Genomic DNA, 12,983 nt, shown 5'->3' with positions numbered 1-12,983 from the left:
TCTGGAGGGGCCGGGATGCCCGGCCTCAGGCCACCTGGGCTTCAGAGGGCCTGCCATTCGGGCCTGCGGCTCCTGCCAGCCGCGGGGGCAAGCCTGCTGAGTCGGTGCTGTGCGTGGCCACTGTTTTTTATAAACGAACTCTTGGAAGTGCCTGGTCAGCCATGGTCACTGCGAGGGCTGCCCTTGCCACCTCCGCCCGGCCTCCATGCTTGGCAGGCGTCCGTGCAGGCGCTGGGCCCACAGTCATCCTGGGCGCCTTCCGCCGGGGGTGCCAGGCTGTCCTCGGGAAGGAGCTGAAGGTTCGCCCTCTGGCTCCTGGCTGGGGGCGAGGCCAGCTTGTCACCAGGAGGAAGCTGTCTCTGTGGCCAGGGTCACCTTTTCCGAAAGCGGGGCTCCAGCCCCTTTGGAGAGCGGGCACCGAGACGCGGCCTCGGGGGCTGGAGCCTGCTCGCCAGCACGGGCGGCGGCCTGGGGGAGGCCGGCAGCCGTGGGATGCCCCCCAAGCCATCACAGACACTGCGGCTCAAGTCTCATTTTATTCCAACAAAAACCAGGGCTGCCCAGTAAGCAGCACGGTGCCCTGGGCAGGGAGCCCTCGTACCGTCCCTCAGCCGGGCCCACCAGGCCCCCAGGGCGGCCGGGTGGAGGGGTCCGACCGGCTGGGGCTGGGTCCTCACTCAGCCCTACCCCACGGGGGAGCCTGGGGGGGGTCCCTGGTGAGGAGCGGTGGTGGTGGGGGATGGGGCCCAGGGCAGGGCACGGCGAGGGGAGAGTCTTGGTGGCTGGAGGAGGGGGCCTGGGCCGGGCCTGTCACAGCTCCTTCTTGCAGGAACCTGCGGGCGGATGGGGGGAGGCTGGGTCAGAGGTCACAGTTCCCCCACCTTCCGGCCTGGCCTGAGCTGCCCCACCTCGCCCTCTGGCCTCTGGGCAGGAACCGGCCCAGCCTCAGTGTCCGAGGCTGCAGGGCCTCCGTGGGTGCAGGGGGTGGGGCGTAGGGACTCACAGGAGCCCAGCTGCTCCTCCAGGAGGGAGATCTGCTCGCTCAGAGAGTCGATGCGGTCCAGCTGCTGGAGGGAGTGGGCCAGGAGGCTGCCGGGGTCAGGGAGCCCGTGCTCCAGGGCGCGAGACGCCAGGCTGTGCAGCGGCGCCAGCACGAGCTGCAGCTTCTGCAGGGCAGGCAGAGGGCCCGGGTGGGGACAGGCCTGTGCAACTCTGGACCAGCCCCTCACCCTCTGGTCCACAAGGACTTAAGGACGATACTGAGGCCAGCAAGGGCACTGCCCGGCCCGACCCGGTTCTAGCTGCAGGGCCCCGGATGTCCACCAGAGGGAGCTTTGGCACCAGGAGAGCCCAGCAGGTGGGCAGAGGGACATTACACAGGCCAGCCTGACCGGCGGTCCCTGAGACCTGGGGTCCGGGTCAGAGGAGCTACGAGGAGTGGACAGGAGCTCCTGAGGGCTCTCATGCCACGGACCCTATGGCAGGACCATAGCGGCATTCTTGCAGGGACAAAGGCGGGAGTGGGCAGGGCCTGGCTTCCTGCTCTCTGTAGCCCCGCCCCCTGGCCTCGGGGTCCCAGTCACTGTCCATTGCCCCTGCCTGGCATGGTGCCCAGGCCAAGGGCCCCTCGGCTGTCAGTATCCAGGAAGCCTTCCAGGGTGCCCCCACTGAACCCCACCTCCACCTCGGGTTTGAGCCGCACCAGGAGCCAAGGGGAGGCTCCGGGCGAGGCCCTGGGTGCCCAGCTCCGGCCTCACCTGCTCCAGCACGTCCACCCTTGACTGAAGCCTCTGCACTTCCTCCTTCACCGCACTGTCCGCTCCTGGGAGAGCCAGCGGCCGAGTCAGGGGCGCCCGGCTTCCACGCTGCACCCCCCGCAGGCTGGCCTCGTACCCCGTGCGGAGCCACCGCTCCGGGTGTGGGGCACAGCCCCCCTGTCGTGGCGAGCCCCTCTCCCCCATCCGGGGCCCTGGCCGTCCACCTGGGCCGACCTGGGGGCTGGGAGGTGGCTCTGGGCAGACGCAGCCCCCGGGCCCCCTCTCCGTTAGGTCGGGGTCCCCGGTCCCCGCCGAGCCGAGGGTGGTTCCAGCCGAGGTCCGCGCCGTGCTCTCGGTGCTGGGCTGCCGACAGCGCATTATTACTCACGGTACGAGTTTGAAGTGTCACAGCGCGTACCAAAAGTAATAATGTCCCGTCGCCAGCGCGAGCGCTGTGTCCCCAGGCTGCCTGGGCAGGGACGCCGGTGGGACCCTGGGGAGGGGGGCGCAGGGGGGGCGGGGTCTTCCACTCTAGGCTGAGCTGAGGCCCTCCCCACGGTCCCTGCGACATACCTCCACCCCCCAGTTCTCGGGGGAGGAGCCCAGGTAGGGGAGCCCCCATCGCATCTGCCACCCCACCTCCCTGCCCATCCCCCCCGGCTCAGCAGAGGGGGTACAGACCAGCAGGGAGTTTACCTGTTGTGGGGTTTGGGGCCACCCTGGAGGTCCCTCTCCTGGGCAGGCAGAATGCCCTGTCCACAGATGGGCTGTGCCCCTCCGGACAGTGACACCAGTAACTGCCTGCGGTGTTGACACAGTGCTGGGGACAGCCGCCCCCTCCAGCACTGCATTCATCCACATCTGTGGGAACGTGGTGTCAGGCAGGGGCGGCGCCACGCTGAGCCCCCTCTCGACCCGCCAGGAGCCCGTGCAGGGAGGTGCCTGGAGGCCCCCCCCCGGGAAGTGGGACCCAGCCTCACCTGTCTGGCAGGTGTCGCCCCGCCACCCTGCAGGGCAGTGACAGCGGCCTGGCCGGACACAGCTCCCTCCGTTCTGGCATGGCGGGTGGCATATTGCTGTGGGGGGAGGCCCGGCATCAGCTCAGGAGGGTCCCCAGGGCCCCGCAGGGGTGGCACACAGTGTGTGGGGGATGCCAAGCAGGTTTTGAGAGCAGAGCAGCCCGTGCTTGGCCCGGGGCTGGAGAGCGGGATGAGCTGCCTAACTCGGCTCCATCTGTGTGAACCCCGCCCGGTGTGTGGGGCCCTCACCTGCTCCACAGGCCCCAGGGAGCCCGCTGGTCCTCTTCCAGCCCGGGCAGCAGGCATAGCGGGGCCGGGCGGGGGCTGGCCCAGGGCTGCGGCGGTAGGCAGTCCTGTAGATGGTCCTGCGGGGGTGGGGGGCAGGGGTGGCTCAGAGGGGCCTGGCCCTCACAGGGTGGCCTGAGCGGTGCCACTAGGTCTCCTGGGCCCAGGCCAGGGTTTCCCCAGACAGCCCGCGAGAGGCACTGTCTGCCCTGTGTGTCCGCCTGTCTTTGGGGCTGGCTCTGTTCCCGTGCCCTCCAGAAGCCACAGGAGCCGTCACTCCCAGCCTGGCACCTCAGGGGCACGGCCATGCCCCTGCCCCATGCTGTCCTGATGAGTGGGACCCCAGGGCGTGGCCTGAAGCCCGGCTGTGCCTGGCATGGAGCAGAGGTGACACCTTAGGGAGAGCCGTGAGGGGAAGAGCCTTGCCACACTGTCCTCGCCCCCTGCCCCCTGCTCCCGGCGTCTTTAAGAAGCTTACAGAAAGTAGAAGCTTTTTAAGCCACATTCCCACAGAAGAACCAGAGATGCGTACCCCTCATGTGGGCACAGACTGGAACGTTCTGGGTGTTGGGAGGGGGAGGACCACATGGGGGCTGCCGTGCGGAGGGGGGCAGGCAGGGTGGGTGACCCTCTAAAATAAGGGTGGGGAGCAGGGGCGCCGGACGCCCTTGGCGCAGCAGAGGGCTGATGGCTGAGGCCACTGGGCCCACATCCTGATCCAGGATGGCCCAAGTTACACCGTCCCTGCCACCCGCTGGGACGGGGCCTCGGCAAGGCCTCCGCAGCTCCGGGCCCCAGTTTCCCAGCAGCGCTGCCCTGCCTCCCGCCCCAGGGTCCTGGGTGGCTGGTGGGCCTCACGGCTGCGGGCGGCGCTCACCGGTAGGTGCTGCAGGCCCGGTACCCATCGCAGGTGGTGAGGAAGGGCTGGTACACACGCTGCACGAAGGACTCGGACACGGGGCCCCTGGGAACGCCGACAACACACACCCTGCGGCTGCGGGGGTGACGGGGCCGGAAAGTCAGTGGGGGGGCTCCTGGGACCCCTGCCCGCAGCCCCAGAACCCACGGGATTTGCCAAAGTCGCTGGGATGGACCCCCAGCCAGAGCCACAGAGAAGAGCCAGGCCCCCAGATGTTGGGGGCTGCCCCGGGGAGGGGCTGAGGGCTCCTGGCCTGCACCCCTGCTGCCCTGGCACCCAGAAGCCCGAGCCCCACCTCACCCAGGCCGGTAGACGTGCTCGGTGCCACCTGCTGCCAGCACCAGGAACCACACCAGAAGCAGCTCCCGGGAGCCCCACATGGCCTGTGTTTCCAGGGGGGACGGCCTTCTCCTCAGGGTGGCCTGGAGCACAAGGCAGGACCCCATAAGTCCCTGTGCGACCCCGCCTCAAGCCCAAGCCCCTGGCTGGGCTGCTTTTTTTTTTTTTTAATGTCCACACGGGCAGCATATGGAAGTTCCCCTGCCAGGGACTGCATCTGAGCTGCAGTTGCGACCTACACTGCAGCGCCGAATGGTTTAACCCACTGTGCCAGGCTGGGGATCGAACCCATGCCTCCCCAGTGACCCCAGCCGGTGCAGTCAGGTTCTTAACCCACTGTGCCACAGTGGGAACTCCAAGTTGAGCTGCTTCTTCAGGGCCTCCCATTGCAGGGGGAGAGCCTCACAGGTGGGTGCCAGCTCTTCTCACCTCAGTCACATACAGTCCAGGGACCACAGAGGGGCCAAGACATCCAGGGTCCACGAACGTCCTTGCTTGGGGAGAGAGGCATCCAGACCCTGCTGGGCTCGGTCAGGTTCACCGGGGAAGGCGGGGCCGGGGTGGGTAGGGCCAGCTCTCCCTCCCCCCCGCTGGGTCTGGTGCCCGTTCCATAGCCGGGCAGGGCTTGCACCCCATCTCGGCCTACGAATGGGGTGCTAGTGGCAGAGCTGGGACGCTTCCCAGCTGGCTCAGTGACCTCATCTGCCAGATAGGGAGCCCATTAGGGTGCAGCCACCGGGCGTGCAGAACAGCGCTGGGCCTGCACCTAGGAGGGGTGACACCTATGCTGGGGACTGAACGGCAAACAGCCCCCTGGGCTCCCAAGACAGTGGCCCCTCTGGGCGCCCACCTGGAGGGGACTGGAGCCCTGCCCCCACGTGCCAGGGGAGCCATCACTGTCCCTGTCCTGGCTGTGGATGGGAGCCGGGGCGGCCCAGAGAGGGTTTCCTGGGAATGTGAGAAACCCCGGCCCAGAACGAAAGGTCTGCGACAAGCCAGGGGGCTGGATCGGGGGCCAGGGGGGTGGCCTGTACGGTCTGGGGAGGGGCTGCTGTCCCCCGTGCAGCCAAGGTGCTGGGGAGCTCTCCGTCCCCGGGCTCCGTGTGCCCAGTCCATGCAGGGATGCAGCTGGGCACTCAGCCCATGGCCTTGCCCACTGTGTCACATGGCCCTGGGCAGGGCAGGAAGGCAGCTGCTCAGGCCCCTTCCTGCAGCCCCTGCTCTGGGGCAGGGGGGTGGGAGCTTGGGTGGGTGAGCAGTCAGAGGCTGTGGTGGGCCCCTGAGCTGTGGGACTTAGTTTGGGATAGTGGGGGTGCTTCTTGCAGTGGTGGGCAGGGGCACGTCCTGCCGGTCAGAGCCAGCTTGGAAGATGAACTCCGCGGGGGTCACAGTTAGGGAGCGGGCCTGGAGGTCCAGGCAAGAATTGAAATGTGGGGACAGAGGGCTCTGGGCAGGCAGAGGGGGCTGGTGGGCTGGGCCTCCAGGTCCCCACAGACCCTGTGCCTACCCACACCGGGCACCTCTGGGAGGGCATCTCAGGCCAACCCAACCAACCTTTCCCCACGAAGAACCACCAGCACCTCCGCGACCTACGAGGCCACTGGGAAGGGGAACAGAGCGTCTGGTTTTTGAAAGTCACGCTTGCCTGCCAGGCGAGAGGAAGCCGATGGCGCTGCCTGGCCTGTGCTGGGCTGGCAGTCTCATTTCCCTTCACTTCCCTTTGGGGTCACAGCCCTGCTGTAACAGGGTGGGGGGCGCCGCCAGAGGGATATGCGGTAATGTCCCATGCCCTCGGAGTGTCTGCAGGAGCCCTGCCCACCACCTGCCGGCTGCCTCCCCACAGCCCCCGCTCCACTCGGGAGACTGAGTCTGCAGAGGGAGGCGCCTGACTCCACTGCAGGGCAACAAGCCTGGCTTTGCCCTTCCACTCGCGGGGTGCTCTGGCTGTTAGGACGGGGTGAGACTGCGGGATGACTCCCTGGGGCTGCGGCGTCTGCACCGCTCACCCGAGCCTCCCCTTCCCCCTGCACGGCCGGCTCCGTGGGGAGTGGGAGCGAGAGAAGTGACACCTCCCCCCGCGCCGGCCACCGCAGGGTACGGCTGGCCCGGGCTGCGGGGTCGGGGCCTGCGGGGCTCTGAGTCAGGCCCTGGGACAGGCGCGGGGCCCCAGACTGGGAGATGAGGGGCAGGGGGCGCCCCGGGGCGCCCCCCGCCCCCCTGTCCCGGCCTCCCGCGCCGCCCGTCACCAGCAGGGGGCGCCCTTTGCCAAGGCCACTGGGCCCATTCTCCGGACCCAGGCACGGGATCCGGGGCCGGGCTGGGGGTCGGGTGACCGTGCGGCAGAGCCCCGCGCTCCCGGCCCGCTCACCTCTGCGCTCCCCGCGGTCGCTGTGCGTCGCCCCCCAGCTCCGTGCGCCGCGAGGTCCCCGACCCCGAGCCCCCCAGCCTGAAGGCAGCGGACCCCCGCCGGCCGCGGTCCCCGCGCCCCCAGCCGGGCGCCCCGCTCCCTCCGCACTCACCGCCCGAGCCGGGGCGCGCACGCGCCGCTGCCGCCACCGCGCCGAGGGGCCCCGGCCCCGCCCGCCCGCCCGGCCCGGCCCCGCCCCGGCCGGCCCGGCCCCGCCCCCGCCCCGCCCCCGCCCCGGGAGGGCGCCCCGCCGCCCGCGCCCCGGGCCGGCCCCATTGCGCAGGTTGGGAAACTGAGGCTCCGCGGCGCGCGGCGCCCCCGGGGCCAGGCAGTGAGTCAGCGAGACCCCGGGGCTCCTGACGCACAGCCCGCCTCCGAGCGCGGCCGCCCCTCCCAGCCCGCTCCCGGGGACGCAGGGCTCGGAGGCAGCCAGGTGCCCGGAGGCCGCTTGGGGACGCACCGGTGGGGGTGGCCAGCTCTCCACCCCCACCCCCTCAGGCTGAGCCCCAGCTCCGGGGTGGGCCGGCAACCAGAGGCCAGCTACCTAGGCACCGGGTGGGTGTAGGAGGCAAAGCCGATCCCGCTGCCCTGCAGCCACGCGTGGAGTGGCCATCATGGCCCCTCCTGCTGCGAGATGTGGAACTTCCAGAGATGACACGGAGGCCTGGGCAGAGCCCGCCTGGGTCCTGGGGTGACACCCAGCCTTCCTCCCAGCCAGTGTGCCAGGTTAGGGGACCTGTGGGGCTCCCCCTGGGGCCGTCTTGGTTCAGGACAGTTGGGATGCCCTAAGTGCCTCTCAGGCCCTCAAGCTGTCCCCTAGCTGCATGGTGGCCACTGGGGGCTCGGGACCAGTCACCTCTCCCGGCTCCCTTCCCACATTTGCAGCATGGGCTAAAGCAGCTGCGCAGGGCAGAGCGGCCAGGGCTGCTGGGGCCCAGCGAGAGCAGCTGGCACAGTTGGAACCCAGGAACTGTGTCACTCCTGGGCCATCACTGTGCAGGAGCGCCTGGGCCTCACCCCTCGGCAGTTTCTGCCCTTGATCCTGAGACGGGGCGGGGCCCTGGTGCCCTAAGTGTGGGTGCGTGTAAAACCCGCCCAGGCCTGGCCAGGCCCCCTGCGCTGCCTGGGGCATTGGGGTTTGCTGTGGCACTCACCTGGGGAGGGGGCCTCCCTCATGCCCCTGACGCTGGCGGCAGCTGCTCTTCCGGCTGGTGGGGGCTGCCCGTGGCTCCCGGGTGCCAGGGCCTGCGGGTCAGAGACAGGGAGGCTGATGGCACAGCCTTGGTCCCCTGATGTCTAGGAGTTGGGAAGGTGGTCGGGGCCAGTCTTGATGCTGCTGTGGGACCCCAGCCTGCCCTTGGCCTACAGAGCTCCCCCCTCTGATGGCCAGAGCTGACCGGGCCTCTCAGCTCTGCCTATACCTGCAGCCTGGGTGTGTCTGTGCCCAGGGGTTCCCGGGCTGGGCATGGAAGGGCCGGGGTGTGTGAAGATGAAAGTCCTTCTGTAATGACCCCTGCGGGGTGGCCTTCCAAAGAATCATGGGGAAGGGGGCCCCGGGCAGAGCCACAGCTGTGGAGCATCCGGCTCGGGCCTGCTTGGTGCCCAGGCGGTAAAAGAGGGAAAGGACCAGTGTCTGGACAGGAGCCCCTTCCTGGACTGGGGGCCCTGGAAGGCCCTGGAAGGAGGTCTGAGGGTGGCTGGGGTGGCAGGGATGCCTCTATTGGGAAAGGGGGCATCCCTGACTCTCCTAAGCCAAGCAGGCCGCCCTCACCCAGCCCAGGCCGCAGAGTTAAGAGCCCGGCCTGGGGGGCTGGAGGGAGAGCTTCCTGTCCCGTCCCCTGCCCCCATCCAGTCCCTGAAGCGGGTCACTTGACCCTTTGACCTCTGGCCTGAGCAGAAAGGGGCGGCCTGGGGAGCTGGGTCGTCTGGCCCTCCCTCTGCTGGCCCTTGCGGAGGCCTCACTGGCTCTCTCATCTGGAAAACGGCTATCCTCACGGCACGCGGATGCGGCCACGGGCAGCAGGAGAGCAGGGCCCCCTCTGGCTCGGGGGCTCCCCTGGGGAGCAAGGTGCACGGACAGGGTGCATGCGCCCGCCCCACTGAGCTGTCCCTCTGCCCGTCCCCCTGGCCAGGCCAGCAGAAGGCGGGCGCTCCTGGTGCCTGCCCTGCAGGGCTCACCCTGGCTGTAGACGTGGGTTTGGGTCCCCCGGTGCCCCTGCCCGACACCTCCAGGCATGCCCGCTCGGCCTTGGAGGGTGCCGTGGACATGCAGTTCTCAGCAGAGGGGCCGGCTGAGGTGGGCCTTGCTGCTGAGCCCGGGGGCCTCGCCGGGAAAGCAGAGCTGGCCCGGGGGTAGGGGTGGGGGTGGGGGGCGACGGGCAGGGTGGCCACTGTACCGTGTCCTTCAGGGCTCACAGCAGCTGCTGGGCCGCCAGCGGAAGTATCAGAGTCAGGCAGGCCAGCCTGGACTCGGCCACACAGAAGCGGGTGCCCTTGGCCAAGGGGCGTGAGTGTCTCTGGTGCAGTAGGAATGGCGCCAATAGGGACATAGGGAGGACGAGGAGCTGGCCCTGGGAGTGGAGGGCAGAGCCCTCAGAGCTGAGCCTGCAGGTGCCGAGAGGCGCTGATTCCACTCTGCCCGCTCCCTGCCCCTCCAAGGCTGCCCCCGCCATACCTGACGCTGCCCGGGCCCAGGCTGGGCCATGGCAACCACAGCTGCCTCCTCTGGCCGGGGATGGGCCCGACCCCTCGCCGGCCCCCTCGGGGCACCTCCAGAAGCCGCCTGCCTGTCCGCTCCGCTGGAGCCTCCGACTTGGCCATGGGGACGGCGGACTCGGGCAGGGAGGCTCCTCCCGGGGCGAGGAAGGGCGGCTTTTTATGCTCCGTCCCGTGTAAATCGGGACTGGGCTGGGCCCTTCCCGGCCGGACTTCCTGTGTGTGCTCTCCGCTGATAACGGGGTCTCTCAGTGAACAAACAGGAGACTGGGGGCGGGTGGGGGGCCGCTGAGGGAGGGGCCTGGCCAGGCTGCCGGGCAGGTGGGCGGGGGAGGGGGCTGTCCCCAGGGACTTCAGCGTCTCATCGTGAAGCAGCCAGAGATGATGCCTGGGCCCTGCAGGTGACCCTGGGACCTGGCTGGTCTCAGTGTGTTGGCGGATGTCTGGCACCCAGGGCTGTGGGCCGCCCGGCTGCTGGGCCCGCGTTAAGTGCGGCTCCACAGAAGGGCCCCTTGGTTCTGTGACCCTCAGGCCATGTGTGTGTGCTGCCCATGGGAGTCCGAGGGTGGGGGCAGCCAAGAGAGGTCTGGCTGGTCCGAGAACGGCCGGTTCTATGGGTCCCTGGGGCCCAGAGTGGCCGAGGTGGGGGGCACAGGGAGGGGCAGACATCAGCTCCAAGACTCAGGCCTTCTCCAGGAATGGGGTAGTGAGCCCCCCACTCCTGGGGGTGTGCAAGCGGGGCCCGAGATCCCCAGGCCCGCCTCGAGGGCTCCCCTCCAGGGCAGGAGAGGGAGTTCCCTGGCCCTCTTGCTTCCCTTGGCCTCCAGAGGCCAAGGGAGCCGGTGGGGGGGAATGGAGGTGCCTCAGGACGGCCAGAGTGGGGGCTTCTTCAGATTCCCCACGTGGCCCGGCCCCCAGGTCTGACCCGCAGTTTCCTCTCTTGGGTGGTGCTGGGGACCTGCGGGCAGAGCACGGGTGGCTGTGCTGGTGGCGGAGTGGGTGCCCAAGGGCAGCCGGGCAGCTATGGAGGACACGCTGGCCGCCCATCCGGCCAGGGCTCTGAGTGGGCAGCACCCCGCCAAAGCCCGTTGTCTTCGGGTATAAGCCCTGCCCCGGGGTTGGCCCCCCAGTCTGGATGCCCTCATACCTCTGGCCTCGCACCAACTTGGCCCGACCGCCCTCCGGCCCCGCCCAGCAGGATGACCCAGCCGAGAGGAAGGCCGGAGGCTTGGGAAACTCCAGGCTGCCACGGGAGGGGGGCCCAGGGCCTTCTCTTCGCTGGGCCTCAGTCTCCCCCTCTGTTCCACGGGGCCAAGGGAGGTGCCGGCCAGTGGGGTGGCTGTGGCGCCGGGCCCTCAGGCATCAGTTCCAGCAGGAGGCAGTTTTGGGGGGCCCCTCCCCCATCTCTTCCCCGCCAGCCCACCCTGGCCCCCTGGGCCCTGCTCCTTCTCACGCCCGAGGGCCCACTTGCCCAAGGGCTATGTGCCTGCTCAGGGTGCTTAGTGCAGGGGCCCAGTTGGGCTTCCCCTCTCCCCCCCGCCCCGGCCCACATCCCCCAGACCCTAGGCCTAGGGATCTGCTCTGAACCCCCGGGTGGAAGAAACAGCACACACAGGGTCTGGTGAGGGGTCAGCCCCTCACGTGTCCGGATGAAGAGGCTCAGGCCCAGGAGGGAAGACGCCCCAGGCGAGCAGGACAGAGGCAGCCCCCTTTCTGTCTTTTCTCAGGGAACCCAGTTCCTCCTGGGCCCCAACCCTGGGGGCAGACCTGTCCATGCTGGGGAGTAGCTAATGGACCACCCCTCCCTCTGCGTCCTGAGCCTGTTAGAGAACTTTCTGGAGGGTTGCCTGGAGCCCGGGGGTGAAATTACAGGCCTGGAGCGAGCAGAGTCCCGGGTCCCCACACCCAGTCCTCACTGTGCTGGCTCCCCTGCTACCCACAGCTTCTGGGGTCCCCACCGCTCTGTGACCCCTCTGGACAAGCTCTGCCCACCCCGGGCCGAGACCAGAACCAATGCCAGGAAAGGAGGCTTTGGCCCAGGGCCCCGCGCACCAGCCTGGGCCGGCCTGTCGCCCCAAACCCCACAGCGTCCTCCGTGCTCAGGTCCCGGAACCTCAGCAGCCAACGCGGGAGGCGGCTGGGGTCCTGCCCAGCCCGGGGCAGATCAGGGACAGGGAGGGGCTGCAGGGGCGCGGGCAGAGGGCAAGAAGGTGCCACCTGGCACCCCCTGGACTCCAGGTGCCTGGGGCATGGCAGAGGGGACTCACTCAGTGCTCAGGCTGGAGGCCTGGGGTGGCTGGGACGACTGGCCCACCTCCAAGGAGGCCCGGACCCCCGCTTTGGGTCATGGAACTCGTCGCCAGGCAGGAACCAGTTTGGGAAGGAGCTGTGCCTCCCCCAGGGCAGGGCGTCCCCCCTCTGGCTTCCAGACCCCACCTCACAGGCTCGGCATGGAGGTGGCCTCCTGGTGCGACAGGTCAGGGATTGTCCACACAGGGGTGGCTCAGCGACCCCGGCCCAAGGCCTCGCCGGCCTCAGCTGTGGCGTCCAAGGCAGGACCTGGTGGGGGCTGGAAGCCCGGGATTTGGTCCCAGACGTGGCCCCCATCGCTGGAGCCCGTGCCCGCACTGGGCCTCCGTTCCCCTCTGCCCCACAGTCAGCGGGCGCGGGGATGAGCTGCCTCCCGACCGCCGGCGCGGTCCCGCCGTTGATGGGGAGGCGTCGCGCCCCCTTACCTTCCCAGAGCCTCAGGTCAGCTGCGGGGCGTGGCAGGGGTCCGCTGGGGCCTCCTGTCCTCTCGGGAGCCTCCTACGAGCTCTCACCACCGGGCTTTTGGCCTCTGCAGCCCCAGGAGCGGGTGGTCCCAGCCCTGGGCCGAGCCAGTGCGGGCATCTGAGGCTGCTCGGGGCAGAGGGGCACCGGCGTGGCGTGTGAGCCGGGCCGTGGGAGGGAAAGACCAGAGCAGGGGACAGATGGGGCTTCCTGTTTACCCCCCAGAGTGGCCGCTGGCCTCGGGGACAGGATGGCTCTGTCAGCCAGATTCGGGCCAGATGAGGCTGGCCCTTCATGAAGCGATGCATGCGCCAGGCCCAGTGACCGTCCCCGGGGGCCGGGAGGGAGCCTGCAGACCCCTGGGTCCGGGAGCTGTCTACAGAGCTGGGCCCGGTCCCAGAGGGAACGCGAGGTCCCACAGGGGAAGCGGCTCTGTCTGGCAGCGGGGCCTTCAACTCTATGTTGCCTACGCCCACGCGTGCCCCGCACGTCTGTTAGCGTGCCCGCTGTGGGCGCTGGGCATGGCCCTCGCCTAACACCCTGGTGCTGAGGACCTTCCATTTTCAGACGATGCGCCCAGGGCTCGCGGGGGAAGGTGACCGTCTAGGGTCGGCCAGCGGGAAATGGACGCTCTGGACGTGGAGCCCAGGGGTTCCGAACAGTGGGAGGCCGCCGGGGGACCCTGGGCCCCTTCTGCTGGCTTCTCCCTGGGGACCCACCCGACCCGCACAGCCTTTCTGCTGCCCGTCCATCCGCCGCTGCCCAGGCAG

General features: G+C 69.3%; 1 protein-coding gene and 1 non-coding gene across 22 annotated transcripts; both read right to left on the bottom strand.

Annotated features, from left to right (window-relative positions):
- Window positions 1-523: 523 nt before the first annotated feature.
- EGFL7 (EGF like domain multiple 7) lies at window positions 524-12,399 on the bottom strand. 21 transcript variants are annotated; one of them, XR_014830704.1, is made up of 11 exons: window positions 12,177-12,399; window positions 7,881-7,971; window positions 4,749-4,813; window positions 4,281-4,402; window positions 3,939-4,055; window positions 3,026-3,141; window positions 2,738-2,833; window positions 2,454-2,618; window positions 1,758-2,120; window positions 1,004-1,166; window positions 524-833 (listed from the first exon to the last, which is right to left on the bottom strand). XR_014830704.1 is itself a non-coding variant. In XM_085001552.1 (11 exons), the coding sequence occupies exons 1-11, from the start codon at window positions 9,428-9,430 to the stop codon at window positions 811-813; spliced, it is 1,053 nt and encodes a 350-aa protein (XP_084857678.1). In that variant the 5' UTR covers window positions 9,431-9,578; the 3' UTR covers window positions 524-810. The 21 variants fall into 21 exon arrangements, 13 of the variants coding, with proteins under 13 accessions (XP_084857678.1, XP_020936702.1, XP_020936698.1 ...); XR_014830699.1 differs by lacking the exon at window positions 12,177-12,399 and adding an exon at window positions 9,401-9,578; XR_014830702.1 differs by lacking the exon at window positions 12,177-12,399 and adding an exon at window positions 9,123-9,366.
- On the bottom strand, window positions 2,125-2,197 carry MIR126 (microRNA mir-126). The gene has a single exon (NR_038594.1). It is a non-coding gene; the product is annotated as a microRNA mir-126 (primary transcript).
- Window positions 12,400-12,983: the final 584 nt, after the last annotated feature.

This window comes from Sus scrofa, chromosome 1, assembly GCF_054392235.1.
Source record: "Sus scrofa isolate SSC_HxYL_T2T_F1_AM1 chromosome 1, Sscrofa_HxYL_maternal_Yorkshire_Landrace_v2.0, whole genome shotgun sequence".
NCBI lineage: Eukaryota > Metazoa > Chordata > Mammalia > Artiodactyla > Suidae > Sus > Sus scrofa.
The sequence above is the reverse complement of the archived record's forward strand: the minus strand, read 5'-3'. Positions and strand labels throughout refer to the sequence as shown.